At 32.3% G+C, this 16854-nt stretch overlaps 1 protein-coding gene across 7 annotated transcripts in view; it reads left to right on the top strand.

Moving 5' to 3' along the window:
- LOC129796382 (rho guanine nucleotide exchange factor 11) overlaps window positions 1-16854 on the top strand; it is a 102065-nt gene that overhangs the window by 63155 nt on the left and 22056 nt on the right. For all 7 annotated transcript variants that reach the window (XM_055838262.1, XM_055838259.1, XM_055838265.1 and 4 more), the window contains 3 exons: window positions 2992-3190; window positions 4758-4880; window positions 15912-15986. In XM_055838262.1, the coding sequence (XP_055694237.1) occupies window positions 2992-3190; window positions 4758-4880; window positions 15912-15986 (397 nt within the window). The remainder of the gene's footprint in view (window positions 1-2991; window positions 3191-4757; window positions 4881-15911; window positions 15987-16854) is intronic.

Below are 16854 nucleotides of genomic sequence, written 5' to 3'. Positions count from 1 at the left end.
CGTGTGTGTGTGTGTATGTGAAAAGTGCTTAATCCATTAAACTTGATAATTTTAGAGGAGCATATTTTATCAGTGCTTCAAGACAAACAACGTGTGTAGTATGGTGATTACGGTGCGATAAGGAGAGGGAATGAAAATTCAAAAGAGCAGTCAATGAAATGAAAATTCAGTGTATGATGAAGTGGCCGCAATGGTGCGGCGGGATATTAGTTTAAATTGTGACGCAGTTTTGGGTGATATCATCGCGAAAGTCTCTCTGTGGGAGATGCAAAAGCAACAGAGAAAAAGTGCATAAAATCTAAATAAATTTTTGCCAATTTTGTCACACTGAAATTGGGCATTTATGTATTACACAAATATGTATATTTTTTAAATGTGCATTTTATATATATCGAAGAGGCATTGAAAGTAAAAATAGAAAATGTTATTCTTATTCATATAGTATTAGCATGGTGGAAGAAAGATTGCCAGAGATATGCAATGAAAGTGCATTTTGTGACAGAGAATAAAAAAAAGAACCTTCTCAATGTGAATCATTTTTGTGAAAAAAGACACGAAGAAATGTCCAATATACGCTGTACATAATATTGTGGATATATTGGTGAATGTCACGTTCTTCAAGGCAAAATAATGAGCACTGAGGAATTTTATTCAAGCAAATATTTGCAGATTTTTGTATTTCTTTTTTTTTACATTGAACTTCTTAAAGACTCTCTTTCACTGCCACGTTGGTAGAGAAGGCGAAAAGTTTGTGGATAGCAAAAAAAAGTCAAATAAAGAGTTTCCTATAGGCATTATTAATACATGTGGTACTCATTGTGGGATTGCGTAACTCAATATATATTCATTGGGATTTTTTTTGCAATGAAAGAAAAATTATCAATCTAATGAGATTTTAACTCTTCATTATATTTGATTTTTTAATTTTTACCTGATACACTAAGATTTTTACACTGCAAATTTTTTTTCTACAAAATTTCTCAAGAGTTTTAACGATGCACAAGATTTATTTAAGTGATTTTTTTAAAGTAAAAAATTGTTTTATGAAAAGAATAATTAACTTTGTTTTACAATATTTTTTATAAGAAACACAAGACACTGAGAAAAATTCCCAGAAACTGAAATACTCAGAGAAAAAAGATTTACAGAATTTTTGAAAAGTTAAATCCACATAGCATAGCACTTCAAGAAAATTCGCAGAAAGCAAAAAATTCTTTACACGGTTGTGAAAAGTAAGAGAAAAAACAAAATCCGCTCAGATTAAAAAAATTTAACTAGTTTTGTGGAGCATAAGAAACCATAAAATAGTTTTCTTTGAACAATTTTTTGTTTAAAATTTTTAAAAAGAAAATGACTTATAATAAAGTAAAGAAAAGTATATCATAGACCAGCCGGGTAATTAATTACCGCTATGAAACGTCACGTAAAAAAATAATTTCAAAATAGGATTAAGAACTGACTCTTAACGTGTTAATGATTTTCTATAGGGAGTCTTTTTGATTTTCAATGAAATTTGTAATTGAACATTTTTATGTTCAATTACAAATTAAAGGCTTAGTTTGATAATTATCCAACACTAAAAATGCACATTATTATATATTCTTCTGTTGATTTCTTAAATGAACTTTTTGTTTTTCTGAAAATTATTAAACAGTGAAACTAATTTCAAAATTGCACTAAAAATTTCTTCGTTTGCGCAAATTGTAACCCATAATCATTTTAGGGTGATAAAGAATCGTGTGAAAATTACAAAAATACACAAAAATGATAAGAAAAAAAACGCATTATCAGTGTTTTTTCCTGATTGTAGATATTGCTTGATTCTCATTATAAAACTATAAAAAAAATAAACAAAACCTAATTGAAGAGTGAAAAGTGAATTAGAGTGATATCATTCCATTGGAATGGATTGGTGGTGAAGGATGTTTATCTCTTCTTTGGTGTGAAAACTCCTTTTAAAGGAGTTAAAGTGAAAATGTGGTTTCGTCCAGGATCATCGAGTAGTACGAATGCTGATTCAGATCGTTTCCGAGTGTCCAGCTTTAAGAATCGCATTCGTGGGCGGAAGACAAAGAGTGTTGGCTCGGAGTATCCATCGAAGGAGCAGCATCATGTTGATGAAGTTGATGAGAAAAGTAAAAGTGTTGATGATGAATTGCTCCTTGATGAGTGTGGGGGTAAGGAGAAGGTTCTCCTGACGGATCCAAAGTACAAAAATAATCGAATTGCCAAAAGTTCATCGAAAGGGAAGATTTGTGCGGAAATTGAGTGTCCAAAGGGGAAGTGTTTGCACGTTGTAATGGCGGCAGGGAGAAAAATCTCCGCACCACCCATTCTTGATCCGTCAAAGAGTTCAAGTGGAACGACAACGGGTAAAAAATCCCAACGAGCACATTCAAATTTGAATTTAAACGCCCTCCTGAGGTATACACTGGCCAATGCGAATAAGCGGCTGAGTAGTGAGGAATTTGATCGTATCAGACGCAAATCGTTGTCCGATTCATCGGTTGGTGGAACAACATCATCGAACAAATTGGGCGATGATGTCATCAATCCATCAGACGAGGCGGCAGGTGACGTCGCTGTGTCTCAGAGCGATGAATTGAAAAGTGGCATGGATGGACAGGAAGTGACCGTGACACTGAAGAGTGTCTCACCGAAGAATTCCCTAACATCGCGCGTGGCAGCTAAATTGAGCGAGAGCACGGGTAGGAGTAAGAAAAGCAAGGGGAAGAAGAGAAAAGGCACCCGAAGACAATCTTCAGGGTCAGCACTCAATGTTCTCTGTGGTAATTTTTGGAATATTTTTCAATTATGATTTTTTCCCGACATTTCGTATCGCCGAGAATCAATAAATGAATCTGTCAATCAGTGCCTATATTTTTTTTTACTCACCTGGACTACATATTGCTTTTTAACTATATTAAATTTTTAATCGTACCTTTCATTAAACTGCAATTAATAAAATCTCCTATATTTTTTGCATTGCAGATCGCCCTCTGGGTACATCTGTGACACGACAACCATCAGATAGACGTCCAGACAGTGGTGGTAGCTCCCATCATCACCATCATTCACATGGTAGCGTTGGTAGTGCCTCCGGGGGTGTTTCTGCGGATTTTCAGTCACCTTCTGTTGCGGATGTTTGTGAAGCTGGTGCACCTGTTGCTGACCGCCCCACACACGATGGGTATGTACCAATAATATTTCACATAAATCACTCTCTGTATCACTCTCAATTTCATTGACTTTTTTGTTTGTTTATTTTTCCCAATTTTTATTTCATTTTCTAACTAATTTATTGAGAATACAAAATTCGAAAGGAGTCTATTCACATTTGTATTAGTTGAATGGAACGGTGTATTAGAGAACAAGAGAAAATGAAAAAATTTAAGAAAAGATAAACGGATCATTTTCTGTTTGTTTTTGCGAATAAATTACAAGATCTAATATTGAAAAGATTTAAAATTTCCTTCATTTTTAGCTAATAAAACATTGGGCCTAATTCAGAGACCAAGAAACCCTTGAAATCTTTGAATTTTGTACTGAAATTTCAAGATTTCAAGCGAATTTCAAGGGTTTCTTGGTCGCTGAATAAGGCCCATTATAAACAAAAAAAATCGTATTAGTCGAATTCGAGTGAACACACTTGCAGAAATTGCCCATTTTACTGCCATTTTTGGTCAAAATTTTTCTGTGTGTAATATGACATTTCGAAGATTTTTGTATCTTTCTTCAGGCATACATATGCAATTTAATTATGAAGAATTATCCTCATTGAAATTACATAATTCATAGTCATTGGAATTAAATATAATCATTTTTAAAAGAAAATTGGTTCTTAAACTTTATTAAAAAATTCTTTTTTTTTTCTTTTAATTATATTCTTCTAATCAAAGCCTAACAAGTTTTTTTTTCCAGTGAAGTGATTGTTCTTTTTTAACGAATCACTGCTAAAAATATAAGATATGGGTTTAAAAAACCATAAGCCACGCCCCCATTGCATTTCAATTGATGGAACGCACGGTGAACAGTGAGCTTGATAACAAGAAATATGAATAGACTCCTTTTGAAATTGCTTTTTAATTCTAATTAAATTCTTAAGAATTTATTAAAGAAAAATCAAAGGCAAAAAAAAGCTTAGAAATTGGGAAGATTTGAGAAAAAAGTTTACGGGAGAAAAGAGATATGGGGTGCATTTATTAAGTCATGCGGTACTATCTAATCAAAATTGTGGGGTTGTGTTGTTATATTTATGAGAAAGAAAAAGCAAAATTGTGGTTGTATGTAGTATTCATTTCGACATAATACATTTAACCAATACTTTGCGTACTATCAGTTGCTTGTGAAGACCCTGAACTGGTCAGACGTGGAGTACGATATACATTCTTTTATTTTCTTAAATTGTCATGTAAAAATTTTAATTGAATCGAAGGAAAGATCCATTGTCTGTCACAGAGGAAGAAGAAGAAAGAGTGAAATAAATCACAGCAAAATATATAGTTTTAATTTTTGTGACAATGAACATTCCTCTTGGGAATACGCTCGAATCAGTTCCGGGTGTTGGTAATCTTCTTGGTAGTGACTATGTACATTGGGTATCGACAAGGATTATTGCACATAAATTCCTGGAACACGGGCGTAAGAGTTTCCGCAGACATGGGTGTGAATAGAGCCTCTAGGCCGCTTTTTTAAATCATCTTTTCAATAAAACTTTTTATTAAAATATATTTTTTTTATTTTGTTTTCATTTGTAGCTCAAAATCAAAATCAGCCCCGGTGTCGGTCAATCGATCGGAATCCTACAAAGAGAGATTATCACACAAGCGGAATCGAACAAATAGGAGGAAGACGTCTGATCCGAGCTTAACTAAAACCAAGTGAGTACCTACTTATATGCAAAAAGAATTGACAAAAAAATTATCTTAATAGCAATTTCAAGTCCATCCAACTTTAATGGCTTCGACGCCACTCTCTGATTGGACTGCCAAATGATTAGGTTTTGATAGTGGGAAATAGGGTGGAGGGGGCTATCAGATATAATATAATCACAATATTGGAGTGTTTTGCTCCAACACTGTCAGAATTGAAGCTATTTTTGGAACGGAAAAAATGATGATAATTTGTCGACAATTATGATTTATGAAAAGGACTTTATTCATTTTGAGGCTCTCATGACAGAGCTTTAAAACAGAGCTGAATATTTTTTTTTTTAATTTAAATTATAATTTTAACAAAATACAATTTATTTTCTACAATGGGATCATTTTCTGTGATCAAAAAAACTTTGAATTAGCTGAAATTTCATCTGAAATTTTAAGGATTTCTTGGTCGCTAAACCGGACCGAATATGTCTTATTATGGGTAATGATATATAGAATTGTTTAGAATCTCTCATTTGACTCTTATTCTTTTTTTTAGTTTTATTTAAGAAAAAAATTGAGAACAATGAATTCTTTTTTCTAAATTTGAAATGAAACCATTCCTACGAAAATTTAGTGATGATTTTGTGATTTATTTTTGATTGACGCACCCAAAGATTAACAATTACAACCAATGGGGATGGAGGAACAGTTGGTGAGGATTTAGTTGCACCTTCCAATATCATATGTGGGGATATTGCTATATGTACAACATATATGATTCATATATTTTTGTATAATATGTGTGTGAGTGCGCGGAAAAAGGTTGATTTTTCTGCGATTTCGCGCGATTTTGCGCAAAAATTCCCTACATTTGCCTTCTATCTTACTCTATCAGCCGTAATTGGCACGAGGAGGCATTCTCATTCGTGCTCACGGGATGTTTTCATACAGCACATAGTTGGAGTTGCCTTCCGCGATATATTTCCAAACCACTACAAATAATCAGTGTGACTGATGGGATCTCGTGAGTGGTGAAGAATATTTTGCACCTGAATCAAGTCAATCGTTGATATCATCTCTTGCAGTGCGTGTCGCGTAGGGGTTCTGTGTTAACGTTGTCGCAGTGAATGCAAGAGCAAGCAAGCAACCCCTTTTATATGTGAATAAGAGATTTGTGTGAATATATTATTGCGAATCAATTAAGTATGCTCTTCTATCTCTACGTCATCTTTCTCATGTGGCTATTTCTTACGCGTCGTCGGGAGAGGGTTGTTGATAAAGCCCCAGACGGTTCTTACTACAGAATCTAAATGAATTGATAAATAAGTTAAATTACAAAATTTAGCGGTTCTTAATTTACAAAAAAATCCCTGCATCTTTTTTAGCTGATTAGTTCCAATTGAATCGGACATTATTGTGTGATTAAATATTTTGTGTATACACAAGGAGTTATTTAGTGAATATAAATTGTAAAATTTCTTTTTATGAATATTTTTAATGTTGTCTGATTGACATTTTCTGTGGTTTCTTTTAAGCTTTATAATTTTGAAATTAATTGAATTTGATGGAAAAAATGATATTGGCAATTTGATATGTTTTGATTATTTTTACACCTGAAAAAATATAAACCTCATAACAATGTCAATCTGTGGCTTTTATCTCTCTAATGCATTTTGTAAATTAAACGCGTGTAATTGAGATCTAAATAAGAAAGAAAAATGTACAGAATTTTTTTTAAATAGATAATTCTTATTTCAATTTCCGTTGAGATTGAAGTGCTTAAAGTGCGAATTGGTGAGTAATACGAGCAAAGGGGTGATTAAGTGCAACGTTTTGGGGAACAACAGATGAAAATGGAGATAAAATACATAAATTAAAATTTTTACTCAATCCATTTGAGAGCAGTGTGGTAATATTATACAGTCGTGATCGTGCAGTAGGACCGTCGTCAAAAAAACTTCTCCGCGGTAAAACGGCTTCAAAATGAGGAATTTTGCCTTCGTAGTAGGACAATTGGTATCCTACCTTTCCAATAGTACTAATTGTCCCACTGCGAAGGCGAAATTCCTCATTCTGCAGCCGTTTCACCGCGGAGAACTTTTTTTGACGACGGTCCTACTGCACGATCACGACTGTAATAAATTTCTTTTTCAAATTTTTGCATTTTTTGTTAGAGTTTAAAAATGGTGAGAATATTGAATTTTACATATTTTTTTTTAAATACTAGCTAATAGATTTTTTTTGCCACCCTCCCACCCGAATTAGAAAGTCTGTAGTCACAACGAGCAGATATAAGACCTAAATATTCACTGCTAAAATTCAATATTTTTTATGATAATTTCTGCATGCAGAAAAAGAGAGAGAGAATACTTTTGATAAAAAATGATTTAAAATGAAAATATCCTAAGAAATATAAAATGTCCTTTACAATATCTCGCTTGTGCTTTTCTCTAGTCCCTTTGTGACTTTTTGCTCCGTTTTCCTTTAAAATTGAATATTTCTGATTTATAGGAAATAATAAATCCAGTTATTTTCCATGAGTCCTATTTCCCGAAAATTGTACAATGTCAAATATTATTTTTATAAAATTTTACATAAATTTGTAATTGTTCGTTAGAAATTTATGTAAAATTTTATAAAAATAATATTTGACATTGTACAATTTTCGGGAAATAGGACTCATGGAAAATAACTGGATTTATTATTTCCTATAAATCAGAAATATTCAATTACAAAGATGGTTTCCCCGAACTAATTTATTTTCGTTCTTTGAGGTTCAAAATTAAAATTCACCAGAATTTAAAAATATTTAATTTTTACGGTTAAATAATTTTATTTAATATTTTAAAATTATGCAATACCTTTCGTACATATTGCACATGAATTATATTTTTTGGAATCCTTTATTGTGGTTTTTATTTCATTAATTGTTCACCCCTTTGTATTGAGGTGCAATATATATGGATGAATTTAACAAAAATGCGAGATTAAAGGAAAAAAAGAGAGAAAAAACTTCAGCGGGTGTGGGTGATGATAATATTGATGGGAAATGTTTAGGAAAAATGTTTATATAAAACAATTTTATTCAGTATGTGTGTGCGTGTGTGAGGTACAGCAAAATTTTTATAGAAAGATTGATTGGAGAGGAAAAGTGAGTTGGAGGAAAAACTGATTCATTCAACAAAAATATTCAATGAATTGCGGATTTGTTTTTTTTCTCAATCTACTACCACCAAATTTCCTTCAAAATATGTAGGGGAACCTGGGGTAATTCGGTGAATTTTTGGGAGACAATTTTTCCTGAGTTCCATAGAAATATTTGAGATTTCCCATGACAACTATCTTATAGCAAATTTTCCGGGCTACAACTTTGTCTGAGACGATTTTTCTCTATCTCAACGGGAAAATGCTTTTTTAGGCCATTTTTCAAACCCTTCCACATTTGCCTGTTCCAAAAATCCTGGGGTAAAATGGTGAATGAATTTCAAATGCGTTTTTCTTTGAAAATCCATGTCTTAGAGGTTATTGATTTGCTCTGGGATAAACATACCTGTTTCGATTGAGAGATTTCACTCCATATCGTAATGATTATTCACTTTTTAGTCCTATAAAATTGATAAAACACAAATTTTGTCGAAAAGCACTTCCATTTGTTTGTTTTCTACAACTTCCCGTCAGATCTGTGTGCAACAAAAACCCAGCGGACAAGGAATTTCATACTCGTAGCTACTTTGGTAGCAAAATCAATATAATAATTTATTTAACAAGGAGAAATTTTTTAAGAAAAATTACGAAAAAAAACATTATTTCGAGTTAATTAATTGTTTATATTACCTAATCTACCTAATACATATTATCTGTGAAATATTGAATGGAATAAAAACATTGATTTTGTAGGGCGAAAATGTTGGGCGATTATTCAATTACGCGTCAATAGTAAAATAGATTGTAGAGAGAGAAAACACTATATGAGTGGAAGGAGGCAAATTTTTCACCATTTTACCCCAAAAAATATTCACCGTCTTGCCCCAAGTGCTACCTTTTAGTGAAAACTTTATAATAGAAAACTCGGAAAATTTGTGGGAAAACTCAGAATAGGTTTGTGTTCAGCAATAATTGCTTTATTGAAAAAATGCATTTTCATAATATATTAAACAGAATAAGATGGTAAGAATTGAAATATGGTAAGGTGGTAAAAGTAACTTTAGACATCGGAAAATTATTTTCCTCAATAAAATCCAAAGTATTCGTTCTACATAACTAAAGCTTTCTGGGATTATTAAGAGGTGTAAGAAGCACCTGTTAACTGAATACGAATGATTAGGACAAAATATTTCATGAGATATTGAATTTAATTTTTTTCCCGATTCACCATTTTACCCCAGTTACCCCTACTTTTTAAAAGAAATCCTAAAAAGACATAAAATTATAATTCTGTATTTTGCAGTGATATTGTATATATTTTTGATATATGTATTGTATATACACTACTCGCGAAAAGTTTCCGGGCAAGGCTAAAATGGGATATTTTTGAAGGCAAATTTTAAGTGGCTATATCTCCGGCTGTGGTTAACCGATTTTAAAAAATTTACCAGTTTTGGAAAGGTACATTTCTCACCTTTCCAAACCTGGTAAATTTTTGAAAATCGGTCAATCCGTTCGCTTTTGGCAGCCATTTTGGTAATACTAGGTAGAAGATACTTTTTTCAATATTTTACAATTTTTCACTTTGACCCCTTGCATCTCGGCCGCTAGTGCACCGATTTTGATGAATAGAGTATCGTTGGAAAGGTAATTTAATTCCCTTTCCAAATCTGATAAATTTTCGAAAATCGGTCAAGCGGTTCAGTCGTGACAGCCATTCTAGTGAACCATAGTGAAAAAATACACTTTCGAGTATATCTCAGCCTGTGGTTGACCGATTTGAACAAACTCGGATTCAAATGGTAGCTAATCATGTCCCCTAACTTTCAAAAAAAATTTCATCCCGATCGGTCACGTGGTTCTTTTTTAATGTTTTTTTATGTGATACCCTTATGTTACAAATAGGGTACCCTAACTTCAGGCGCTGACCATTTAATTTTTATAAGTTACACTTGGCCCAAATTTCATCAAAATTAAAAGTAGACATTATTATCTAACTTTTAAAAAAAATTTCACTCAAATCCATCAAGGGGTTCTCCTGTAATGTCATTTTTTGTGAAACTATACGCGATTTTTGTCTCTCAACCGTTCTAACCCCCCCTCCCCTACCAAATGATAACCCAAGTTGTACTCAAAATCTTTAAACAAACGTTGTTGACCTTATTTTATATTGTTATGCCAATGGGATTTGAAATTAAATAAAATTATTAAATTTATAACTTGAAATCTGCTAATAGTCATATTGTGGCTCTTGAGGTGACTAATATTAAGATTTTGGGCGAAAAATCGTCAAAATTATTTTTCAATTAAATTGAAAAAAATGAGTCAAAACAAGGTCCAAAACACCATTACTAACATTTTTAAGCCGATTTAACAAGGATTTGAGTCAAATTACACTCCAGGGGCCGTAAATTGGTTGAGTCGAAATATCAAATTTTAACGCAAAAATGGGTCATAGTTCCACAAAAAATGACATTACAGGAGAACCCCTTGATGGATTTGAGTGAAATTTTTTTTAAAAGTTAGATAATAATGTCTACTTTTAATTTTGATGAAATTTGGACCAAGTGTAACTTATAAAAATTAAATGGTCAACGCCTGAAGTTAGGGTACCCTATTTGTAACATAAGGGTATCACATAAAAAAACATTAAAAAAGGACCACATGACCGATCGGGATGAAATTTTTTTTGAAAGTTAGGGGACATGATTAGCTACCATTTGAATCCGAGTTTGTTCAAATCGGTCAACCACAGGCTGAGATATACTCGAAAGTGTATTTTTTCACTATGGTTCACTAGAATGGCTGTCACGACTGAACCGCTTGACCGATTTTCGAAAATTTATCAGATTTGGAAAGGGAATTAAATTACCTTTCCAACGATACTCTATTCATCAAAATCGGTGCACTAACGGCCGAGATGCAAGGGGTCAAAGTGAAAAATTGTAAAATATTGAAAAAAGTATCTTCTACCTAGTTTTACCAAAATGGCTGCCAAAAGCGAACGGATTGACCGATTTTCAAAAATTTACCAGTTTTGGAAAGGTGAGAAATGTACCTTTCCAAAACTGGTAAATTTTTTAAAATCGGTTAACCACAGCCGAAGATATAGGCATTTGAATTTTGCCTTCAAAAATATCCCATTTTAGCCTTGCCCGGAAACTTTTCGCGAGTAGTGTATATCAGCGATATATTTTACATTCACATTTCTTAGAACTCACCGTCAGTACATTAGTTAGGATTTATATGCACTAAATCCCACTGTACCATAATGCGCCTAAAAGTATGCACTTCCCAAAAAAAGGAATTTAAGAGATTTCTAAATGAATTGCAATTTTTTTAAACTAAATTCCAAGAAAAAACAAATAGAGTTGTAAGAAAATGTGTGGAAAATAATATTCTCCCCTGTGATTATGTTGGCACTGAATTTGCAAAAACTCAAACGTCCGGTGGCTTCCTCTTTTCTCTTTTAGTTGATTGACCAGATGAGAAATGGGAATAAGACAAAAAAGTCAAATGTTGAAAATGTAAATTTTTCTCTTGATATTTGTGTGGGTTTTCTTTTATGAAAAAAAAAAGAAAACTTCGACGCAATTTATCCAAAAGTGTGGTAGTCTGTAGAGAAAAAAAAACCGTGTGGAAAGGAAAAAACAGATTAGAGTGTGTAGAGGAAATTCTGGGTGGGGGAGGGAAGGCGGGGGATAATAATAAAAAATAATCATAAACTAGTGTGGCCAAAATGATGGTGTCTCCACACAACTCTTTTTTCATTCTCTCTGCCTCCCCTATGTATAGGGCTATGTGGTCCCTTTTTGGCCATTATACCATTATAGGATGATAAACTGTGTAGCTGGTTTGAGGGTAGGGGGTGGTTCGTTGGTCTACTTTGGCAATGATGGCTTTCGTATTTTCACCTTCTTTTCTCCACCCCCATTTCACCCAACAAATGCGCGACTATCAAAATTTCATTGTATTCGTGTGGCCATCCTACGAGGCAATACGCTTTAATTGTAGCTGTGAGTTTGTTTACAAACAAAACCATCCTGCCCCAAAGTTGGTCTTCCATCTCTCTCGCACAAAATGCAATAATTTTCTTTAATAGATTTATTTTTTATTTTGTTTCTTCTGAGTAAGAAATTAAAAGAAATGGAATTGTTTTACGTGGAATCTCTCAATCAATTTACATATTGCAATCTAACTTTATAATATACTTTATGTATTCAAACCGACATAGAGGAGCTTCTCTTTTGTACATCAATAAAACAATTTCAAATGTAAGAGTCGAGACGAGCGAGTTCATTTTATTGTAACAAAATATAATAATCAATGAAAAAAGTTCATTCAAGTCTTTTAAAAGCCAAGACGGCAATAAGTGCAGCAAGATGCGTACAAAAAGTCAAAATCAATGTACCACAAGAAGAATTTATATAGGGATGAGGGAAGGTGCAAAAAGAACTATATACGTGTTGTCTTATCAAAGTGAGTCGCTCCATTTGACTCACTCCACACAAAGCCCTTACTTCATTTCTTCTTCATTTTTTTTTGCCAACTTTTACCCACATTCGTGTTCAATAAACGTTCAAAAGAAATCATATCACACCATATAAATCTCAAATGGATTCACCTTCGATCATCTTTCGAAGGGGGTATTGTACGATGGCGGAAAAATCGCACCATTTGCTAATGTGTGCGGGGGAAGTGTATCTGTATATGTGGGATATTAGTGAATAAAATTTCTTGTCACTCTTCATATGCTTCTTATACCCTCAGCATGTGTACATATATTGATTACTTAACACCCTCGGCATATCCACACCCAACTATACCACTAAGTCATCCCCTCTTTGCTGCCCCCAACTTCCCCCTTTTGTGGCACCTCTCCACTATTATACCCATAATATGTAACGTATAACACACAACATATCACATAGCACTAATCATGACGACAAAATACCACCACATGGACTCCCACAGTTGATTTCTTTGCTAATATGCATGTAGTATACTGTCAACACAGTTATAATTGCAATGAAAGAAATTATGTACAGAGAAAATTGAATTTAAAGGAGTTTATTCATTTTTATTTATATTAACTTAACCCCTCATTCGAGAAAAGAATCAAACACGTAATGTTGTAGAAAATCTAAATAGAATAAGAAAAATCTAGAGATCTAGATCAAAGAAACTTCCTATTTTCCACACTTTGGATCAGCTGGAATACTTCCCCAAAGATTTGCTCTAAAATGCAAACAATGACGCCATAATTGTGATTTTTGTCTCTTCAAATCTGTGAAACATTCTCACTGATGTTTCTTTGGTGATTTTTGACGTGATATTTTTATGCTTCAAGCCATAATAAATACGTAATTGTTTATATTTTTTGGTAATTAGGTACTTTCATATTTATTTTCCTAAAAAGAATTGAGAATTTGCTTTGGCAATTTCTTTTTTTTTTACAATCTTAGGTGATTATTTATGAGAGTTTTAAGTCATATGGAAAATTAAGACACTCCTTTCAATTTCTAATTCAATAGTTTTCCACAAAAGATTTTAGAATCTAATTGTTTTTTTTAATGTAGAATTTTTTTTTGCAAAAGAAAAACTTGTTTCTGCCTTATAAACTTTGAGGAACTTTTTCTATTTGATTTAGACTTCAAGTGAGAATTTTTTCACTTACAAAGATAAGATAAAATGAATGCAATTCGTTTGGAAATGTTTGAAGAATTTATCAAAGAAATTCCTTTGGATATTCATCTTTAATTCTTTGCATTTAATTGTTACTTTCAATAGGTGAGACGAAAAAAAACTCAATAGTTCAGATTTTTTTTCTCATTATCTTATCAAACACGATAAAGGGATAAAGATTTATCAGATATTCTGGAAAAGATTGACTGAAGTTATACGTCAGACATTTATGAAAAGCATCACCAATATCCGGTAATATGTTCTTAAGTCAATCTTTAGTCTTTTATTTTATTTATTTTTTCTAAAGTTAATGGAAAGTTTGTCAAAAGTCAAAAGCTTGTTTTAGAGCTTTTTTATATCCAACGAAATATATGCAATTGTATGTACATAAGTATGTACTGTATTGTACATAAATTGCTACATAGAATAAAGTTTATGATGCTTCGCGGAGAGTTGAACGACGCATTGATGGGGGTTGTTGTTTCAAATTGCCCACATATAGAGTCCACATTACTCCACCCAATCAAATTAACTGTGAGAAGGTGAACCTACATTGGCTTCGACTCTTTTCACCGTATCAAACACTGACTGTTGTGGAGTTTCACACACAAAGCTCTCTGCCATCACATAGATGTCTCAACCAACCACCCCTTTTGGGTGCTTTTAGGTGCAAAATGAATAGGTAGAGAGCAAAAGGTTGTGAAGGGCTCCACAGTGTGTCTTAGGAATGAAGTTTTATTTTTAGATTTCCCAACAGTCGTCATTCGCTGATTTTTTTTATCTCATACCGTCCTCTTTGTATTATGCTTTCTCCTAAATTCTAACACTAGTGGACATTGAGAGAATCCTCAGGAATTGACGATGAGTTTGTGTGATAAAAAAGCCCAAAAAGAGAGAGAGAGAGAGATGTGCAAAAAGGTGCAATTTACAGTGGTTCCTCGTAGAACGCTCTTTAACTTTTATTAATCTTGCATTTTTTTTCACCGTAAATATGTCTGTTATAATTATATATTTACACACAAATAACATTTCAAATGCAATTTATCTTTCGAAGTTTTATATTCTTCTATTTTGATTTCAAGTCTAAACAATTAGAATTTCCATCTAATGAAGGATATATCCTTATAATTTCCTTCGTTTTTTTTGTGTCACAAAAAAATCATAAAATTAACCCTTTCGCGATTTTTGGGACATTAATAGATCAAAACGTGAAACATTATTTTTTTTAAAAAAAATTAAGAATTCAATGAGTTTTCTAAGTTAGAAATGCATCAAATTCACGTAAAAGAGGCCAAAGAAGACGGAGAAATGTTTTCTGAGAATATCAATAGAATAAATATGACGATAAAAAGAGCGCATGTTTCTATGTTTCTCGTGGATGCGAAAGGGTAAAAAAGCAAAAAATTAAAAACGTGATACGTAAACACTGCTGTATATTTTTTTTAAATAGAAAACAACATAAGTCGCCATTTAAATAACTAAACTAGCCAATTACTAGCATTTTTTTTTCCTTTTTATGCTCACACCCTTTTTTATTCACCTTCGCTCGCAACTTGTCTATTTTAATGCATACAAACTATGTACAAAATGTTGTATGTGTTATAAAAATTATATTGTAGATCAGGTGTGAATTATTCATAGAATAGGAGAAAAGCTCAATTGTCATACATTTTATAGGGTGCTTCTGTATATTTTTAGGGGTTGTTTAATGGTAAATTTCACATTGAACTTTATTACGATTGATTTTGCTCAGCACTGTGGAAAAAATTTCCACTAATTTTGTAATCATCGTGTAAATGAATGTGGTATACCTATTGTTATCAGCTATAGGGAACGATTGTATTAATAGGGTGCAGTCATATGTGAATTTGAATATCCCAATTAAAAGTTGAAAAAGGGATATAATTTCGAAAGCAATGAAGAAGTTCTTTTTTATTAAATCTCAATGCATTAGAGAGACATGTCACAGTTATAATGAATAAATTTTTAAAATTTCTTTTGCATCGTTTTGAATTTCAGATTTAAAAAAAAAAGTTTAATTAAGTATCGTTAGAACCGCTAAAAATTTAATGTTCCGCTATATTATTGAATTATTTAGTGAATGGCAGTCCACACAGAGAGGTAAAATGATATTTTGGTCGTCTCTTTGAGCAATTATTTTAATGATTGTACAATTTTGATTACAAAAAATATCTCTTTTTTGTATTTTATCAATAGTGATGAGCAGCAGGTGGAATTGGGACTTACAAACACCAATTATCCCGCCAGTTCTAGTTCTAGTCTATCTTCCAAGTAAGTACAAAAAATACTTTTTTGATGAATTTTAAATTGTTTTTCACTCTTTTATTTTTTCACTGATAAAAATTATAATGCAAAAAACAGCTCACAAAGGGGCTTACGCAATTTTGTATGAAAAACCCCTCTAATTCTCAGAAATAATCGGGGTAGGAGTATTTTGTAGAAAAAAAAACAATAAAATCGCTAGGGAGACTTCCAATTTTCCATTACTAGGGTCAGCATGTGAAAAGCCTCCAAGGAATTACGAAAAAATGTTAACAATGACGTCATAATTGTGATTTTCTATTACTATTGTGGTAATTTTTTTAAAGTAAAACTTTACTGTTTTTTTCCACCTTGCAAAGTAAAAAAAATGGGATTTTTGCAATTTGCAATTATTGGGGTAGATTCTGACAAAAATCTTTTCTAACAACTAAAAAGTGTGTTGTAAGATTTTTACAGAATGGAGTTTTTTTTAAATCGTCCTGGTGTCGTTCTATAAAAGAAGAAAAATAAAGAATTAATTGTCCAAAAAAAAGTCAGAAAGAACTTTAAAGAGCTCTGGAAAAGCAATTTTCTTTTAGAACTCCTTTTTAAACTATGTGTGTACGCGTAATTTTGTTTAGGTTTCAACAATGGCATAGATTCTGATAAAAATCCTTTCTTTTCTTTCCTTTTGTCAGTTATAAGATTTTTGGTAAATTTTAAGAAGTAAAATGTCAAAATTTTAAAGGATTTTTTTCTATAGAATAACTAAAATCTTATAAACTGACGAATTGTAAGGAAAGATAAGAAAGGATTTGTATCAGAATCTACCCCATTATTTATTGGTTCTTGGAATGTGCAGAATTTTCTCAAGAAGAAGCGAGTAAATTCTTTTCTT

Source organism: Lutzomyia longipalpis, chromosome 4, assembly GCF_024334085.1.
Source record: "Lutzomyia longipalpis isolate SR_M1_2022 chromosome 4, ASM2433408v1".
In the NCBI taxonomy this organism is placed as follows: Eukaryota; Metazoa; Arthropoda; class Insecta; order Diptera; family Psychodidae; genus Lutzomyia; species Lutzomyia longipalpis.
Note: the sequence above shows the minus strand (reverse complement) of the source record. Positions and strands in the feature narration are given on the sequence as shown.